The sequence below is a fragment of the Passer montanus genome, unplaced genomic scaffold (genome assembly GCF_014805655.1).
Source record: "Passer montanus isolate IOZ18808 unplaced genomic scaffold, ASM1480565v1 scaffold59, whole genome shotgun sequence".
Classification (NCBI taxonomy): Eukaryota; Metazoa; Chordata; class Aves; order Passeriformes; family Passeridae; genus Passer; species Passer montanus.
Window position 1 is genome coordinate 1,034,688 of NW_024370926.1, and position 14,710 is coordinate 1,049,397.

Genomic DNA, 14,710 nt, shown 5'->3' on the forward strand with positions numbered 1-14,710 from the left:
TTAGTTTGTTTTCCTGCATGAAAAGATAAACTCACAACCAGGAGGGTTTTGGTGCAACCACCTGGGATTTCCAGCAGAGCTGGAAGGTTTTCCTTAGGGAAAAGGGAGCTTGGAGTCAGGGAATGGCCTGGCCTGAGCCTGAGGGTGTTTTGCTGTGGCTGTGCAGGTGGATGGGGAGCTGGAGGCGCTGCTGGAGAACGGGGAGGGTCTCTCTGACAAAAACCAGGTGCTGAGCTTGTCCCGGCTCATGGTGCGCATCGAGACCCTGGAGCAGAAACTCACCTGCCTCAAACTCATCCAGGTGAGGAGCGGCCTGGGGAGGGGAGGGATCCACGTCCTGTTCAGTGACATCCTCACAGGAACAGGGGGAGTGTGGGAGCCCTTTTTGCTGCATCCCAAGCTCAGCTGAGCAGCTCCAGGATCCATTGTCCTTCAGTGTTATTCCCCAGTATGAGCTGTAGTGGTTGGAGTGGTCCTGCTGCTGGATCCCTGCTCCAATCCCAGCAGTTCCAGCACTCAAATCAGCTTGGACCTGCTCGGGTGCAGAGTTCTGGCTCTGCCACGGCTTTGACCATGATCCCAGTGGAGCAGTTTTCCATGTTTTTGCCTGGAAGTCTCTGACTGTTCCCACATCTGGCTCTGCAGAACACGCACTCGCAGTCCTGCCTCAAGTCCTTCCTGGAGTGTCACGGCTTGTCCCTGCTCTGGATCTGGATGACGGAGCTGGGCGATGGCAGAGGAAGCACGGCCAACAACCTGAAGCTGCAGCTGGAGGTCAGTGATTCCCTGGGATTGGGGGCTCTCTCGGAATCCTCGAGGTGGGAAAAGCCCTTTAAGATGGAGTCCAACCATTCCCCAGCACTGCTGGGGCCACCACTCACCCTTGTCCCCAAGTGCCACATCCACAGGGCCCTTAAATCCCACCAGGAATGGTGACTCCAGCCTGTACCAGGGCTGGCCAGCCCTTTTTGGGGAAAAGGGTTTTGGCAGCTTTGCTGAATGCTCGGGATCACGAGGATTTTCTTTTCCTTCTGTTTTTTTAAATACAAATCCCTGCCAAGTGTTCATGGAAAACAACCTCAGGTGCCTCATAACTACAGGCCTGAAACTTCTGCCCTCAGGCAGATCCTTAATAACGGAAGGAATTTGCTCCTGTGGTTTTCCTTAGATTCCTGACATAGATTCCATGAGCCAGAACTTAAAGATTGTTGCTGTTGCTGTTTATTCCGTGCTGAAGCAGGGAATTTGAGATCCTGACAGTCTGAAGTGGAGCTGGAATGTTTCAGTTTTCCATAAGTAATTTGGGATTGGATGCCAAAAGACTTCTGGAAGTTCAAGGTCGTTGAGTCCCAGCTGTGCCTGATCCCCACCTTGTCCCCAGCCCAGAGCACTGAGTGCCATCTCCAGGTGTTCCTTGGACACATCCAGGGATGGGGCTCCACCACCTCCCTGAGCAGCCTCTTCCAATGTTTAACCCTTTCCATGAAAAAAATCTTCCCAAAATCTGTCACCCATGACCTGTGACCATCATTAAATAGATGAGATCAGATATTTAGATCTTAGATTTTGGGATATCGGGACGGAATTCTTGGAAAGATTTAGATCAATGGTTAAAGAAGAATTAATTTGTCCCGTGAGGGTGGTGAGGTCTTGGCACAGATTGTCCAGAGAGGTTGTGGACTTCTCATCCCTGGAAGTGTCCAAGGCCAGGGCTTGGAGCAACCTGGGATAGCAGAAGCTGTCCCTGCCCATGACAAGGAGAACTGAATGAGCTTTAAGTCCCTTCCCACCCAAGATCACCTTGATATTCCAGAGTTAATTCTTCCTGAGAAAAGCTAATTATTCCAGGTTGGACACAGCTTTAAATCCTGCTGGCTCTGACAACGCCCTGCTTGTCCTTGCCCTTAGATCATGAAGACCCTGGAGCTGCTGCCCATCCCTACCAAGAACATGCTGGAGGAGAGCAAGGTGCTGCCCATCATCCAGCGCTGGGCTCAGACCAAGACGGCGGTGCCGCAGCTCAGCGAGGGCGACGGATACTCCAGCGAGAACACGTCCCGGGCCCACACCCCGCTCAACACCCCGGAGCTCTCGGCCAAGCAGGGCGTGGAGGGTGACACGGACACCCCCAAGAAGCTGGTGTTCCGCAGGCTGAAGATCATCAGTGAGAACAGCATGGACAGCGCCATCTCGGACACCACCAGCGAGCTGGAGGGGAAGGAGGGCAAGGAGGACCTGGACCAGCTGGAGGCAGCCCCAATGGAGGTGGCAGAGGAGCAGCAGCAGCAGCAGCAGCAGGACATCAAAACTGCTGTGGAGGCACCGGTGGAGAGCAGCAAAGCCCAGCCTGCTGAGCTGGAGGCCGAGCCTGAGGCAGAGGTCAAGGAGAGCAATGGAGGGAAGCTGGAGGAGCCCATGGCCATGGAGACGCCGTCGCAGGATGAGGAGGAAGGAGTTTCTGACGTGGAGAGCGAGAGGAGCCAGGAGCAGACGGATAAAATCGTGGATGTGAGCGACTTGGCCACCAGGCTGCTCGACAGCTGGAAGGAGCTCAAGGTAAGAGGCACCTCTGTGCAGCTCCAGCACCTGGAGCTGAGGAAAATGTGGATTTGGTGGTGGTGTGGTGCAAATGGGGCTGGTTTGATGTCTTTTGGTCAATATTTGGTAACTACATGGCCTTTTCCATGCAAAAAGTGCTTTCTGTGTAAATCCTCTGGTGGCAGCTGCCCTGGGTGTGACCTAAGAAATGTCCAGGTGTTGGTGAAACCAGCAGCTGGTTGGGTTTGGACGCCTCGGTCATGCCCTTAGACTTCCAGGGAATGAGCAGCTCTGAGGGACTGAGATTCCCATGAGCATTTTGGGTGGAAGTGGCCCACCTCTCTCAACGTGGAAACAGATGGATGGACTGTCTGCTCCTGAATTCCATCCTTGGAAGTGTTCAAGGTTACTCCTAAATGCTCCATCCCTGGAAATGTCCAAGGTTGGACAGGGCTTGGAGCAGCCTGGGATAGTGGAAGGTGTCCCTGGCCATAACAGGGAGTGGAATTGGATGATCCTTAAGGTCCCTTTCAACCCAACCATTCTGGGATTCTCTGGATGGAGTTATCCCAACATCCCCAGCTTTTCTTGTCCTTTCAATCTTTGCTTTTGATCTGCACCGTGTGGAGCCTCCAGAGAAGGGTCTGTTGGCCATGCCAGGTTCCCTCAAAGGCAGTGTTGGATCATCCCCTGGGTGTTCACAGTTGGAAGTGCCCGGATTTGGGTGTTATTTGGGACTTCAGTGGTTTCACTTCCATCAAAGTCTTCTGGAGCAGAAAACCCCTTCAAGAGAAGGGCTTGGTGGCTCCCTGTATCCTCTGGAATCGTGTCCCTGTCCTATAGATGGCCAGTGGGAACTGCAGCCAGCACCAGCTTTTTGGTGGGATGTAGGATGACATTCCAGTAACTGTTCTAAACTAAAAGAGGAACGATTTAGGTTAGTGGTTAAGAAAGAATTAATTCCTCCTGTGAGGGTGGGCAGGCCCTGGCACGGGGTGCCCAGAGCAGCTGTGGCTGCCCCTGGATCCCTGGCAGTGCCCAAGGCCAGGTTGGAGCTTGGAGCAACCTGGGACAGTGGAAGGTGTCCCTGCCATGGCAGGGGGTGGCACTGGATGTCATTTAAGGTCCCTCCCCATCCAGACCATTCCATGGTTCTGTGGATCTCACTCTCGACTCAACACTTCAGCCATTCCTTGGGTTTCTTTAGATCTTTGGAAACTCCTCATGGATCTGCTGCTCCTGTAGGATTGCATTCCATGTATTATTTCATATTCCTTACATTCAAGGGTAGGAGGGCTGGGAGCCTCTTTAATAGATCCAAACCCAGTGATTCCTGAGGATCCAGAGGAATTGAAGGCACTGCCACAATTCCAGCTTCTTGTGGGCTTGGTGGGACATGCAGGCTCTTCTGCCCTTCTCTTAATCAACCACCAGCCCAGCTTTAATTACTGCAAGTAGTTTTAAGCAAATTCATGTTTTCTGATGCATCATGGAGCTAAGGAGTTTATTTACCCATTGACTTTGATAATCAGTAATGATTGAAGGAGGTTAATTAAAATAATGGGTGCTAATTGTGCTGCAGCACCGGTGCAGGTGGAGGAGACCTCACCTCAAGCTTTGCTTGTGCCATTTCTGGAGCTGCAAACACCAGGATTTAGAAATGCAGAGATTCCCAGGAGAATTCAGGGACATTTTACCTCAGTCTGAATTTTCCAGGAGGATCAGATACTCCTGAACTTTCACAGATTTTGGGCACAATAATTTGTGACACAAATCTTAGAGGGGGTAAGAAGTGAGGTAAAACACATTTCTGTAGAGAGGTTGGTTTATGGTTTGGTGTTTTCCTTCATTTTTTCCAAGTGGATCTGATCATTTACCAGATTTGAATTTGCAGACTCTTGGTGTGGTTTTCCTCTCAAAGTGACACCATCAGGTTGAATTTGTGCTTCCATTGGGAAAAGTCCTTTTCCATCATTGCCAAGAGAATTGTTAAGGTTGGAAAAGACCTTCAAGATGAAGTCCAACCTGTTTTAAACTAAAAGTTAAGTCAGGCCTTAGTCCTGCTCTGCTTTGGAGACTTGGTTTGGGTATCCAGACTGAGTTGCTCCTTTGGAACAGCTGTGTTCCCTTCCACACTCATGTTCACGGAACAGCACACAGAAAATGATAAAATATGATAAAATGTATGAAATTTCACAAAACTCACCCAAAATGTTGGTTTAAGACCAAATTTGATCTGATGGTGTTGTTTTATCTCCAGGATTTGTGTTTTCTTTGGAGCTTGGAGAAGCTCAGCTTGGGAATCTACAGAATTCTCTTGAAATTGTGGTGGGACCATGGAGTCCTGACACATTCCCATATTTTAGATGTGGATTCTCATCCTCTGTGTATTTATTAATGAACCTCAGGTCGTGGTCTGGTTGTAGGGATGGGGTTGGATCTCATGGGCTTGGAGTAATCCCAGCAAATCCACCCCAAAAAAACAGGATCGTGACACGGGGCTGTGACAACTCATTTCTCTCCTCTAAAACAATTGTAGGGAAACTGGGAGCTGGGAATTTATCCTGTCCTGGACTTTTTCATGGCTCCAGGAGTTAACTGCCTCTGTCCAACTCTCACCTCATAAGGTGCCACCAGAGCCCACCCCGGATGTCTAAAAGACAAATCCAAGCTGGAAGGGGGATGGATAATTCACCCCCAGGTGCCTTTCCCAGCACATCCAAGCTTTGGAAAAGCCGGGTTTTTGGAGTGGTGGAACACCTGGCCTTGTCTGGGGGGCGGGAGGGTCGGAAACGTCGTGACTTAAGCGCTGTCCTCTCCAGCCTTGCTGATGACCCCCTTGTAATTTCCACCGTTTCCATCCAGCTTCTCCGGGCAGCCAGAGCTGACCAAGGGGCTCCTTTTCTCCAACTCCGTGCGGAAGAAGGGAGAGGACATAGCGCGAAGAGCCGGGAAGATGGTTGGGAAGCTGGCTGATGCATGAGCAGTGTGATAGGTGAAAGGAGGACAGAGGTGGTTAACTCGGGGATGCCGACGTTATTTTGGTGCGTCCATTGCCGGCAATGGACGTCGCTCCGGGGAAATCCCAGCTCCTGGCCTGAAAGGATTAAGTGAGCTTAATTTTTTTCTCTACCTCTACACACAGGACTTGTAAGTCCTTCCAGGGCTCCAACACTCCCAACTCCATGAGGAGTGCTGGCCACGGCCACACCCCTGGCACGACACACACTGACATTCCCAGTGGGATGAGTTTTCAGCCCGGGCTCGTGGGCGCCGTTCCCGCTCTCCGAGGAAGCGCTGCATGGCTTCTCCTGGGCTGAAAACTCCCTCCCAGTGCCAAAACACCCAGCAGGGGCAGAGGTGGTGGTTCCACGTGGTTCTTCCAGGTGGATTGTGCTCAGGTAAGGCTCCGTGGGCTGATCCGCATGGAGAGGCCCGTGGTGTGATGGCCAACAGACCTCTTGGAATCACGGGAACACGCCGTAGGGCCAAGCTTGGGAAGCTCTTCCCAACGTCCTCTTGAGGGCTGAGGTTGAGTAGCTGAGCTGAGGGACAGAGAGGACGTTTTGGTGCCACTCTGCCTCACGTGGGACCGAGCTTTGGGAATCTTCCCCCACCCCAGAGGAGGCTCTCACCTTCTGGGAAAGGGCAGCTGGGAGTTGTGGCTCTGAGGATCCACAGGCCCTCTCCTTGTGACTTGGAGAAGGTCTTGGTTTTAGGAAGAATCTTTTGGAAGATCCAGTCTTGGGTTTAAAAGGTTTTAGTTGGATACTTCTGGCCTTGTGAGCGTTTGTGGTGACTTGGAGCTCAAGGCTGAGTCCTCACCCTGACTTGGGCCAAAGTGGACTTTTTTTTTGCACTTAATAATCATGGAATCAGGGAATTGCTGAGGTTGGAAAAGCCCTCAGAGATGATTGAGTTCAACCATCCCCCAGCAGTGCCGAGGCCACCACTGCCCCTTGTCCCCAAGTGCCACATCCACAGGGCTTTTAAATCCCTCCAGGGATGGTGACTCCCCTCTGCCCTGGGCAGCCTGTTCACTGCTGGACAACTCTTTCCATAAGGAATTTTCCTAATATCCCCTGGAGGCCATTTCACACTGCATGGAACATCAAAGGCAGCTGAGCTTCCATCTTCCCCTGGGATGATCTTTCCAGGTCTCCTCTGATTTATCCTGGTAAAGCCCCTTGAAGCTGCTCTTGCCTGTCCCTTTCCCAGTGAAGCCATCCTGGAGTGCCTGGCTGTGGCTCCAGCACGCACATCCCGTGCTTTAATCAGGAATTTTATAATTTGTTATAACTTAGAGCAGGAATAGCTGGAAAACAATAGGACTGGGGAGCGGCCAGGCCGTGGTTTGCTGTGGGATCTCCTGGCCTTCAAGCAGGGATTTCATGGTGTTGGTCCTTCCTCTTTCCCTGCTCCATCCCTTGGGTTCACGTTGGAGGTGCAGATGAGAGAGGAAGGAAGGGAAGAGGATCCAGCCTGGCAGGGGATGGATTTGGTTGCGTTGTTCCTTCAACATTCAACAGAAGTTCATAGAATCATAGGATAAACTCATGGTTGGAAAAGACCTCCAGGGTCATCAAGTCCAACTGTTAATTCAGGAATTAACAGCTGAGGGACAGAATTGTGGCGAGGGTTCCATCAAGACACAATCTTCCTTTCCCCTGCAGAATCCTTCGAGTCGCGACTCCATCCTGCAGCTCTCTTCCCTTTCCCAAGCCAAGGCTGGGTTGTGCCTGAGGCTGGACAGCCTAAATCCCATTTTTCCCCCCTCTTTTGTGTCCAACGGACTCGTGTCACTTTTCCTTCTGCATTTAATTTTGCGTGCAATCCCTTCAAAGCTGTGCTGGCAGCTCGGGAGCCATTTGGAGCCCGTTAGCGGCGGTCGCGTTGATTGAGGAATTCTGCAGCTCCGAGCCAGCAGCTTCCGTTTCCAAAAATAAAATCGGCTTTTCTTGGGAGTTTCCCCTGCCTGGTCTGACCACCATCTGCTTTTCATGGAGCAATTTGGACAAATCCCTGCGTTTGTTCCTGGTTCAAAGCCTTTGCTGCCTCCATCTCCCCACATGGGATGGAGCTGGAGGCTCCGTTGAGTGAGTGGAGCTGGAGTTTCTCTCCACCAGCACGGAGCTCATTCCCTGCTCATAATTACCTTGGATTTTGGGCTTCCTGGATATTTCAGGGCTGGCCAGTTTGTTGGGGTGGATCCTGGAGTGGGCTCCCCCAGTGTGTGAAGCTGGAGCAAGGCGTGGCAGAGCAGCAGTGCTGGGATTGCTGAGTCCCCTTACTCCAGCTGCTCCTCATCCTCCTTCTCTTCCCACTGAGCCTTTTCCCAGTGATTCCCATTCCCCATCTGGTTCTTTAATGGGACAGGTCTTCTTTAGGAGCTGGGGACTTGGTGTAGTTCAGTTCTTACCAACACTTGCGTTGTCCATCTGGACATCCATGATGTTCAACCATGGTCCCGTTCCTTGGTGGCTCCTCATTCCCCTGGGAACAGCCAGGGCAGACTTGGGGGGATTTTTTGGATGTGCTGCTGTGAAAATGAACATTTTTAGGAGTTTAATGTGGGAAAGGAAGAAAAAAACCCTGGCAAAACCCATTGGTGGAAGGTGATTTTGGGGCTTTAGAGCCTGCCCCCGTGGTCACCTCCATCCCACATGAGGTAGGGAGAGGCAAAGTCATCCCTGCCATCCATAGCTATGGAATTCTGTAGGAAAATAAAATTAAATCCATAGATAATGGCTGGATGGGGCTTGGAGCACCCTGGCCTGGTGGGAGGTTCCCTACACGTTGTAGGGGTTGGAATTGGATGAGCTCCAAGGTCCTTCCAGCCCAAACCATTCCATGATCAGACATTATATGGATGACATCATTTATAAATATATAAATCCTATATAATTATGGGCTCATCCTGCATCCTCCCCACCCCAAACATGGAGCTGCTGTTTTGTTTCTTTACATTTAATCTAAAAAAACTGGATTTGGAGTATTGTAGCCTATAGCAAACACATAAATAAAATTTTAAAACATTAATTTAAAGGGCATTTTCAGGAATTTCATTGCTTCTCTTTTGTGTAGATACTTCAAACTCCATGTGGTGTGTTTGGGCTCCACAGAAAAGCAAAAATATCTTAAAAAACCTAAAAATCTTGGCCCAAATCCTTTTTTTTTTAGCCAGCAGCAGCACTTTTGAAGTGGTTTTGCCTTGTGGACAAACCACAACAGGGTTTCTTCTCCTTCCCTTTTTTTTGCTAAAGGAAATTCTCATTTTTAGCCCATCCAGTGCTGGGGGTGGACACGTTGCTAATGAGCCCCCTGAGCCACCCGTTAATTAATTCCCAAACAGCTTTAAAAACTCAAGGAATTTTTTTAAAAAAGAAGATATTCTGTAAAATCTGAGAGTCAAGTCAAGGTAAATTCCACATTTCTGAGCATGTGGAAGCTTTAAATTCCCAGCTGGAGCAGCCTTCATCCCCAGGAACAGTCAAATCCATCTTTTCCCCCACTCTGCCTCATCCAGGGTCTAAATGAAAGGATATTTTAGGGAAGGTGCTCTGGGAAAGCTGGAATGTCAGCACAGCTCCCCAAAACAATTTATTTGTGTTAAACTGAGCATCTCCTTTTTGATTTAATGGAGTTTTTTTTGGGATGCAGCTGCTGTTCCAGCAGGGGTGCTCCATCAGGCACAAACCAGCTGGTTCATCAAATTCTGCTGGAAATAACTGGGAATTCTTGGGAATACTGTATTCCTTCAGGAGGGAAACAGAGCAAGGGCTTGATAGAAGCTGGAATTAAACAAAAATGAGCTTTTTCCCCAACCTTCCATACTTTGATGTAGAACCTCTGTAGGATCATGAGTATCACAGAGGTAAAATGGGATTTACACTGGGAATGCCAGAATATTCCAATTGAAAATACAATGGAGCATGGAAAGGTGCTATTAAACCTCATTTCTTACTTGAGGGGATGCACAGTTGGTTCCAGTGACATGGGAAGGGCTGTTCCTGCCCAGTCCAGGGGGTTTAACAAGGATGTTGTGTTAAACCTGGACTTTAGGGAAGTTCTGATCCTCATTCCCAGCTCCTCTTCCCTTTCTTCCCATGGTGCCATCTCCAACTGGAGTTGCCAGGACCTTTGGGATCATCCAGTGCCACCCTTGCCATGGCAGGGACACCTCCCACTGTCCCAGGCTGCTCCAAGCCTGGCCTTGGGCACTTCCAGGGATCCAGGGGCAGCCACAGCTGCTCTGGGAATTCCATCCCAGCCAGGAATTCCTTCCCAATCTCCCATCCAGCCCTGCCCTCTGGCAGTGGGAGCCATTCCCTGTGTCCTGTCCCTCCATCCTTGTCCCCAGTCCCTCTCCAGCTCTCCTGGAGCCCCTTCAGGCCCTGCCAGGGGCTCTGAGCTCTCCCTGGAGCTTCTCCTCTCCAGGGAACATTCCCAGCTCTCCCAGCCTGGCTCCAGCCCTGGAGCAGCTCCAGGGCCTCCTCTGGATCTCTCCAGCAGCTCCAGGTGTTCCCTGTGCTGAGGGAGGGGCTGGATGAGCAGAGGGTTTGGGGTTTGCTGCTGCTGTGGTGGGTGTTGGGGTCCAAGGGGTCACTCAGAGCTGGCCCTGCTCCTGCTCATTCCCCTTGGGATCAAACATCAGATCCTGGGGACATCATGGAAACGTGGCCCTGTCCCCAGTGAGGCTGTCGGAGCTGGGAGAAGCCCAGGGATGGTTCCTGGGCAGGGGGAGCAGATGTTGGCCACCAGAGCCAGGGTCACAGAGCCATGGAATGTCTCCAGGCAGAAGGGATCTCTTGGGATCACCCAGCCCAACTCCCTGCTCCTGGCTGGGCCATCTCAGACTGCCTTGGAGACCAGGACAGGGACAACAGGAGCTGCTGCTGGGACACTCTTCTGCCACCCTGGAAGGTGTAGGACCCTACAGCTCTTGGCCCAAAATTCCACTGAAATCCATCAAAAATCAAACACTGAGCAGAGGAAATATATGGAAAGCACCACAGAAACCCCAGAACTTTCCTTCAAGAGACCCTTTTCTGGTGGTTTCTTGTAGATGTGATTTATGGGATTCTTGGCTGTTTGGGGTGGTTTTGGGAGCAGCTGGAATTGTGACCCTGCTCGTGGCTTTTCCACAGGAGGTCTATCGCATCCCGAAGAAGAGCCAAGCAGAAAAGGAAAGCAGTGGTAAGTGCTCACCTTCTCCCATGTTTTCCTCTGCTCCCATGAAACTGCTTCATTTTCCCAGTTGGGAATGTCAGGGGATGTTCTGCCTCCATAGCTCCTCCTCCTGGGAAGCAGCTCCTGGGAAGAGGGAGGATAATCTGAGCGGTGGGTGGGGAGAGGTGGGGCCCTGAGGATGACATGGAACGATCTAGAATTACAATCATGGAATTGGTGAGCTTGGAAAAACCCTCCAAGATTGAGTCCAGCCATCCCCTAGCACTGCTCCATGTCCCCAAGTGTCACTTCCACATGGCTTTTAAATCCCTTCAGAGATGGGGATTCCACCCTTACCTTGTCCCTGGCCATCCTTTTCCACGAGAAATATTCCCAATATCCAACCTGAACATCCCCTGGCACAACTTGAGGCCTTTCCTTAGAGAGGGGAGCTCTTAACACCCAAACAATAAAAATTCCCTCCCTTTTTTCCTTGTTCTCCCAACAGCTGACCGTGGCAGAGACGTGGCCGGGCTCCGGGATCAGACCCCCACTCCCAAGAACCCCATCCTGAGCCGGGAGCGGGACCCGGAGCGGCAGAGCCAGAGCAAGGAGAGGAAGAGACGCAGGGATTCCCTGTCCCCCCCGTCCTCGGCCTACGAGCGGGGCACCAAGAGGCCAGAGGACAGGCAAGTGGGGGCTGGGAGCTGCCATATTCCAGGGATCTGCCACGTTCCTGGGTAAAAGCTCCAGGAAAAACTGTCCTGGAGATGTTTGGAATCCCCTCGGGAAGGGGAAGGGAGTTTTTGTCTGGAGGAATCCTGGGGGTGAGAATCAGTCCTGGTGGGAGTTGGGTGGTTCCTTGGTGTTGGTGGCTTCTTCTCTGGGATAGCCTGCACCTCCATCCTCAGGTATGTTTTGGGAATGAGGTGGGAAATGAGGGGAGCTCCTGCACAGAGATTGGGGATCATGGAATGCTTTGGGTTGGAAGGACCTTAAAGCCCATCCAGTCCCTTCCTGTGCCATGGGCAAGGACACTTTCCACTGTCCCAGGGTGCTCCAAGCCCTGTCCAACATGGCCTGGGACACTTCCAGGGATGGGGAATCCAGGAATTCCAGGATGTAGCCCTCCTAAATACAAATTGCTGCCTGGGTCCTTCAAAACCTTCTCCTGCTCCACCTCTTCCCAGTGTGCTGGGAATTATTCTGAACTTGAAGCAATCCCTGCCTGTACAGGAGGGAGCAGTGCCCAAACCAGGATTTCTAACTCCAAAACTTCCTTGACAGAGTGGTTATTCCCTAAAAATACCTGTAAGGACAACAGTCAGGGGGATGTGATCCCAGCAGTCTCCTGCCTTTCCTTGGGAGTGGTGGCATCACTGCCACGGCTCAGCATGCGAGTCCTAAGGAAGAGAAGGAAAATATTCCATGTCTTGCAGTTCAGAGAGACTGGAGATTGTGTTAAAGGCAGCAAAAATACCGTGGAATTTCCTTTAAAGAAGTCATTTCTCTGTTGTCCCTCTCAAAGCCACTCCATAATTAGGGAACAATTGGTGCTGAGTCAGCCAGACGAGGAAACCTCGCGTTGAGCTGAGCTGGGAAAGTTGGAAACATCTGGATGAAAAATACAGATGGAAATCTATCCCTCTGTAACGAGGCTGGAAACATCCCCAGGAAGTAAAACCTGGATTTTTGGGGTTGTTTTAAACAGAACAAGCGTTTTTTGGGTGAGCAGCTGCTGCTCTGGCTCTTCCCCCTCTGCCATGTCTGTGTCGGTGAAGGACCAGTTTCCTTCTCTGGGAATGTTCTCCCCACTCTGAGCATCCCTCGTTGTTATTCCAAGGATTTAATAGGGAAAATAATCAAATAGATGGAGAAAGGAACGCTAAACCCTGGGTTTCCTTCTTCCCACTCCCTCCACGGCAGCTGCTTCACTTCCGAACTCTCCAGGCAGTGCCAGGAAAGACTTTAATTAGGGAAATCAAACTCCTCCTGGCAATGAGGTTCCCATTAAGGGATCCTGCAGCTCCTCTGGGAATGCCTGGAACCAGCTCCAGCGGATCTGTTGGTAGCAATGTGCTTTTGATATGTAAATGGATCCCAGGAACACAGAATATATGGAGAATATCCTGGATGCTTTGTAGAATCCATTATATTAAGGCTGCAAAGCATTTTTCCTTGTAATCCCTGTTTTACCACACTCGTAACGTCTGGAAATATCCACCTTTGATCTGAAATTTTCCTTGGTTGGGCTTTGATCAAAGTCCTTAGGGTTTTTTTTTCCCTCCTCCTTTAATTCCATGGAAAAATCCCTCCAGCTGCTGCGTGTTTTGGGATGAGAACTCTTAAGGAATTAAAAAAACCCATCCACACCATTATTTTTTGAAGCTGAAGCTGCGGTCTGGGAACGAGCAGAATTCCAAACAGGAATGTGCTGCTTGTGATTCCCTTGTTCTTTGCTGTGTCTGCAGCTCCCATCTGGGGGTTCCGGACTGCAAGGATGAAATTCTCACCCCAGCACTGGAATTTGGGGGGAAGGTTCTGCGTTGTGAGTCGCTCCTGTTTGGGAACCTCTTCCAAATTCCTTGTTTGTCCTGCTTTGGGAAAACATGGCAGAGAGTTTCCAGCAGGGCCTGTTTGGGATACCCTGCAGATGGTGACCTTTCCTTGGGTTCTCTTGGAGATGTTCCCTCCCTCTCCAGGTATCCCAGAGCAGCTCCTCCAGACAACTTCTGTGGCATCCTTGCATCTCCATCAGCGCCGGGGTGACATTGGCCAATCCACTGGGATTTTGTTCATCCTCTGCCCTGGCTCCCTGTGGATGAGCAGGACTCAGGGTGTTCCTGTTGAGTTGGTCAAATGCCTAGAAAAAAGGGAATGTTTTTAGGGATTCACGCTGTTGTTGGGCATTCCAAGTTTTCCACTGTCCCTTTTGCTGCTGGAGCCCTGGGCCTGCAGCTTGCTGAGGCTTTCCCTGTTCCCTCTCTCCAGGTACGACACCCCAGCCTCTTCCAAGAAGAAAGTGCGGCCCAAGGACCGCAACAAGCTGTCCACGGAGGAGCGCCGGAAGCTCTTCGAGCAGGAGGTGGCCCAGCGGGAAGCCCAGAAACAGCAACAGCAGCTCCAAAACCTGGGAATGACCTCCCCGCTTCCCTACGACTCCATGGGCTACGGAACTCCCCACCACAGCTTCATGGGATACCCACCAGGGTACCCCATGCAGGCCTACGTGGATCCCAGCAACCCCAACGCCGGCAAGGTGCTGCTGCCCACGCCCACCATGGACTCCATGTGCTCTCCGGCGGGATACGCCGAGCATTCCCAGACTTTGGTGGGGCACGCGGCGGAGCCGGCGCTGAGCGCGGCGCAGCCGGTGCCCGTGGTGCAGCACGTGGCCACCAGCACCATGGAGGCGAGCACGCCGCAGTACGTGGCGCAGGGCGACGCCGCGGTGCCGCAGGAGGCCAACGTGGCCGTGCTGCCGGTGGCGGCGGCCGGCGCGGTGCAGAGCCAGAGCTACGGGGTGTGGGATTCCAGCCAGCAGCCCGCCGTGGCGGTGCAGCAGCCCTACTCCCCGGCCCAGTCCCAGCCTGCCATCTACTACCAGGGCCAGACCTGCCAGACCGTCTACGGGGTGACCTCGCCCTACTCGCAGACCACCCCGCCCATCGTCCAGGTAATTCCAGCTGGGAGCACCCACGGGACTGGGGGAGTCAGCTGGGAAAATGCGTGAGTTACTCACTCTGTGCTTCTCTTATTGGAGTGTCTTAGCTCTTCCCAGGGAGCTTCCTACCCAGGAGTAATAGGAAAGCACATTCCAGGGTATTTTCCATCTATAAATGGCGTAAATTGGAGAATCGTGGAATCTTGGAATGGGTAGGGTTGGAAGAAACCTTAAAGAGTGTCCAGTGCCACCCCCTGCCATGGCAGGGACACCTTCTGTTATCCCAGATTGCTCCAAGCCCTGTCCCACCTGGCCTTGGACATTCCAAGGGATGGAGGA

The 14,710-nt window shown here is 51.7% G+C and overlaps 1 protein-coding gene across 2 annotated transcripts in view; it reads left to right on the forward strand.

The window, feature by feature from the left end:
• SETD2 (SET domain containing 2, histone lysine methyltransferase) overlaps positions 1-14,710 on the forward strand; it is a 52,872-nt gene that overhangs the window by 26,171 nt on the left and 11,991 nt on the right. Inside the window, exons 10-15 of one of the 2 annotated variants that reach the window (XR_005629532.1) lie at positions 167-301; positions 646-774; positions 1,909-2,556; positions 5,404-5,648; positions 10,686-10,734; positions 11,216-11,305. Coding sequence is in view for 1 of the 2 variants with exons in the window: in XM_039726437.1 (XP_039582371.1) it covers positions 167-301; positions 646-774; positions 1,909-2,556; positions 10,686-10,734; positions 11,216-11,396; positions 13,699-14,383 (1,827 nt within the window). In the remaining variant the exon portion in view is untranslated. Of the gene's footprint in view, positions 1-166; positions 302-645; positions 775-1,908; positions 2,557-5,403; positions 5,649-10,685; positions 10,735-11,215; positions 11,397-13,698; positions 14,384-14,710 lie in introns of those variants that run through there. The other variant, XM_039726437.1, reaches the window with a different exon arrangement.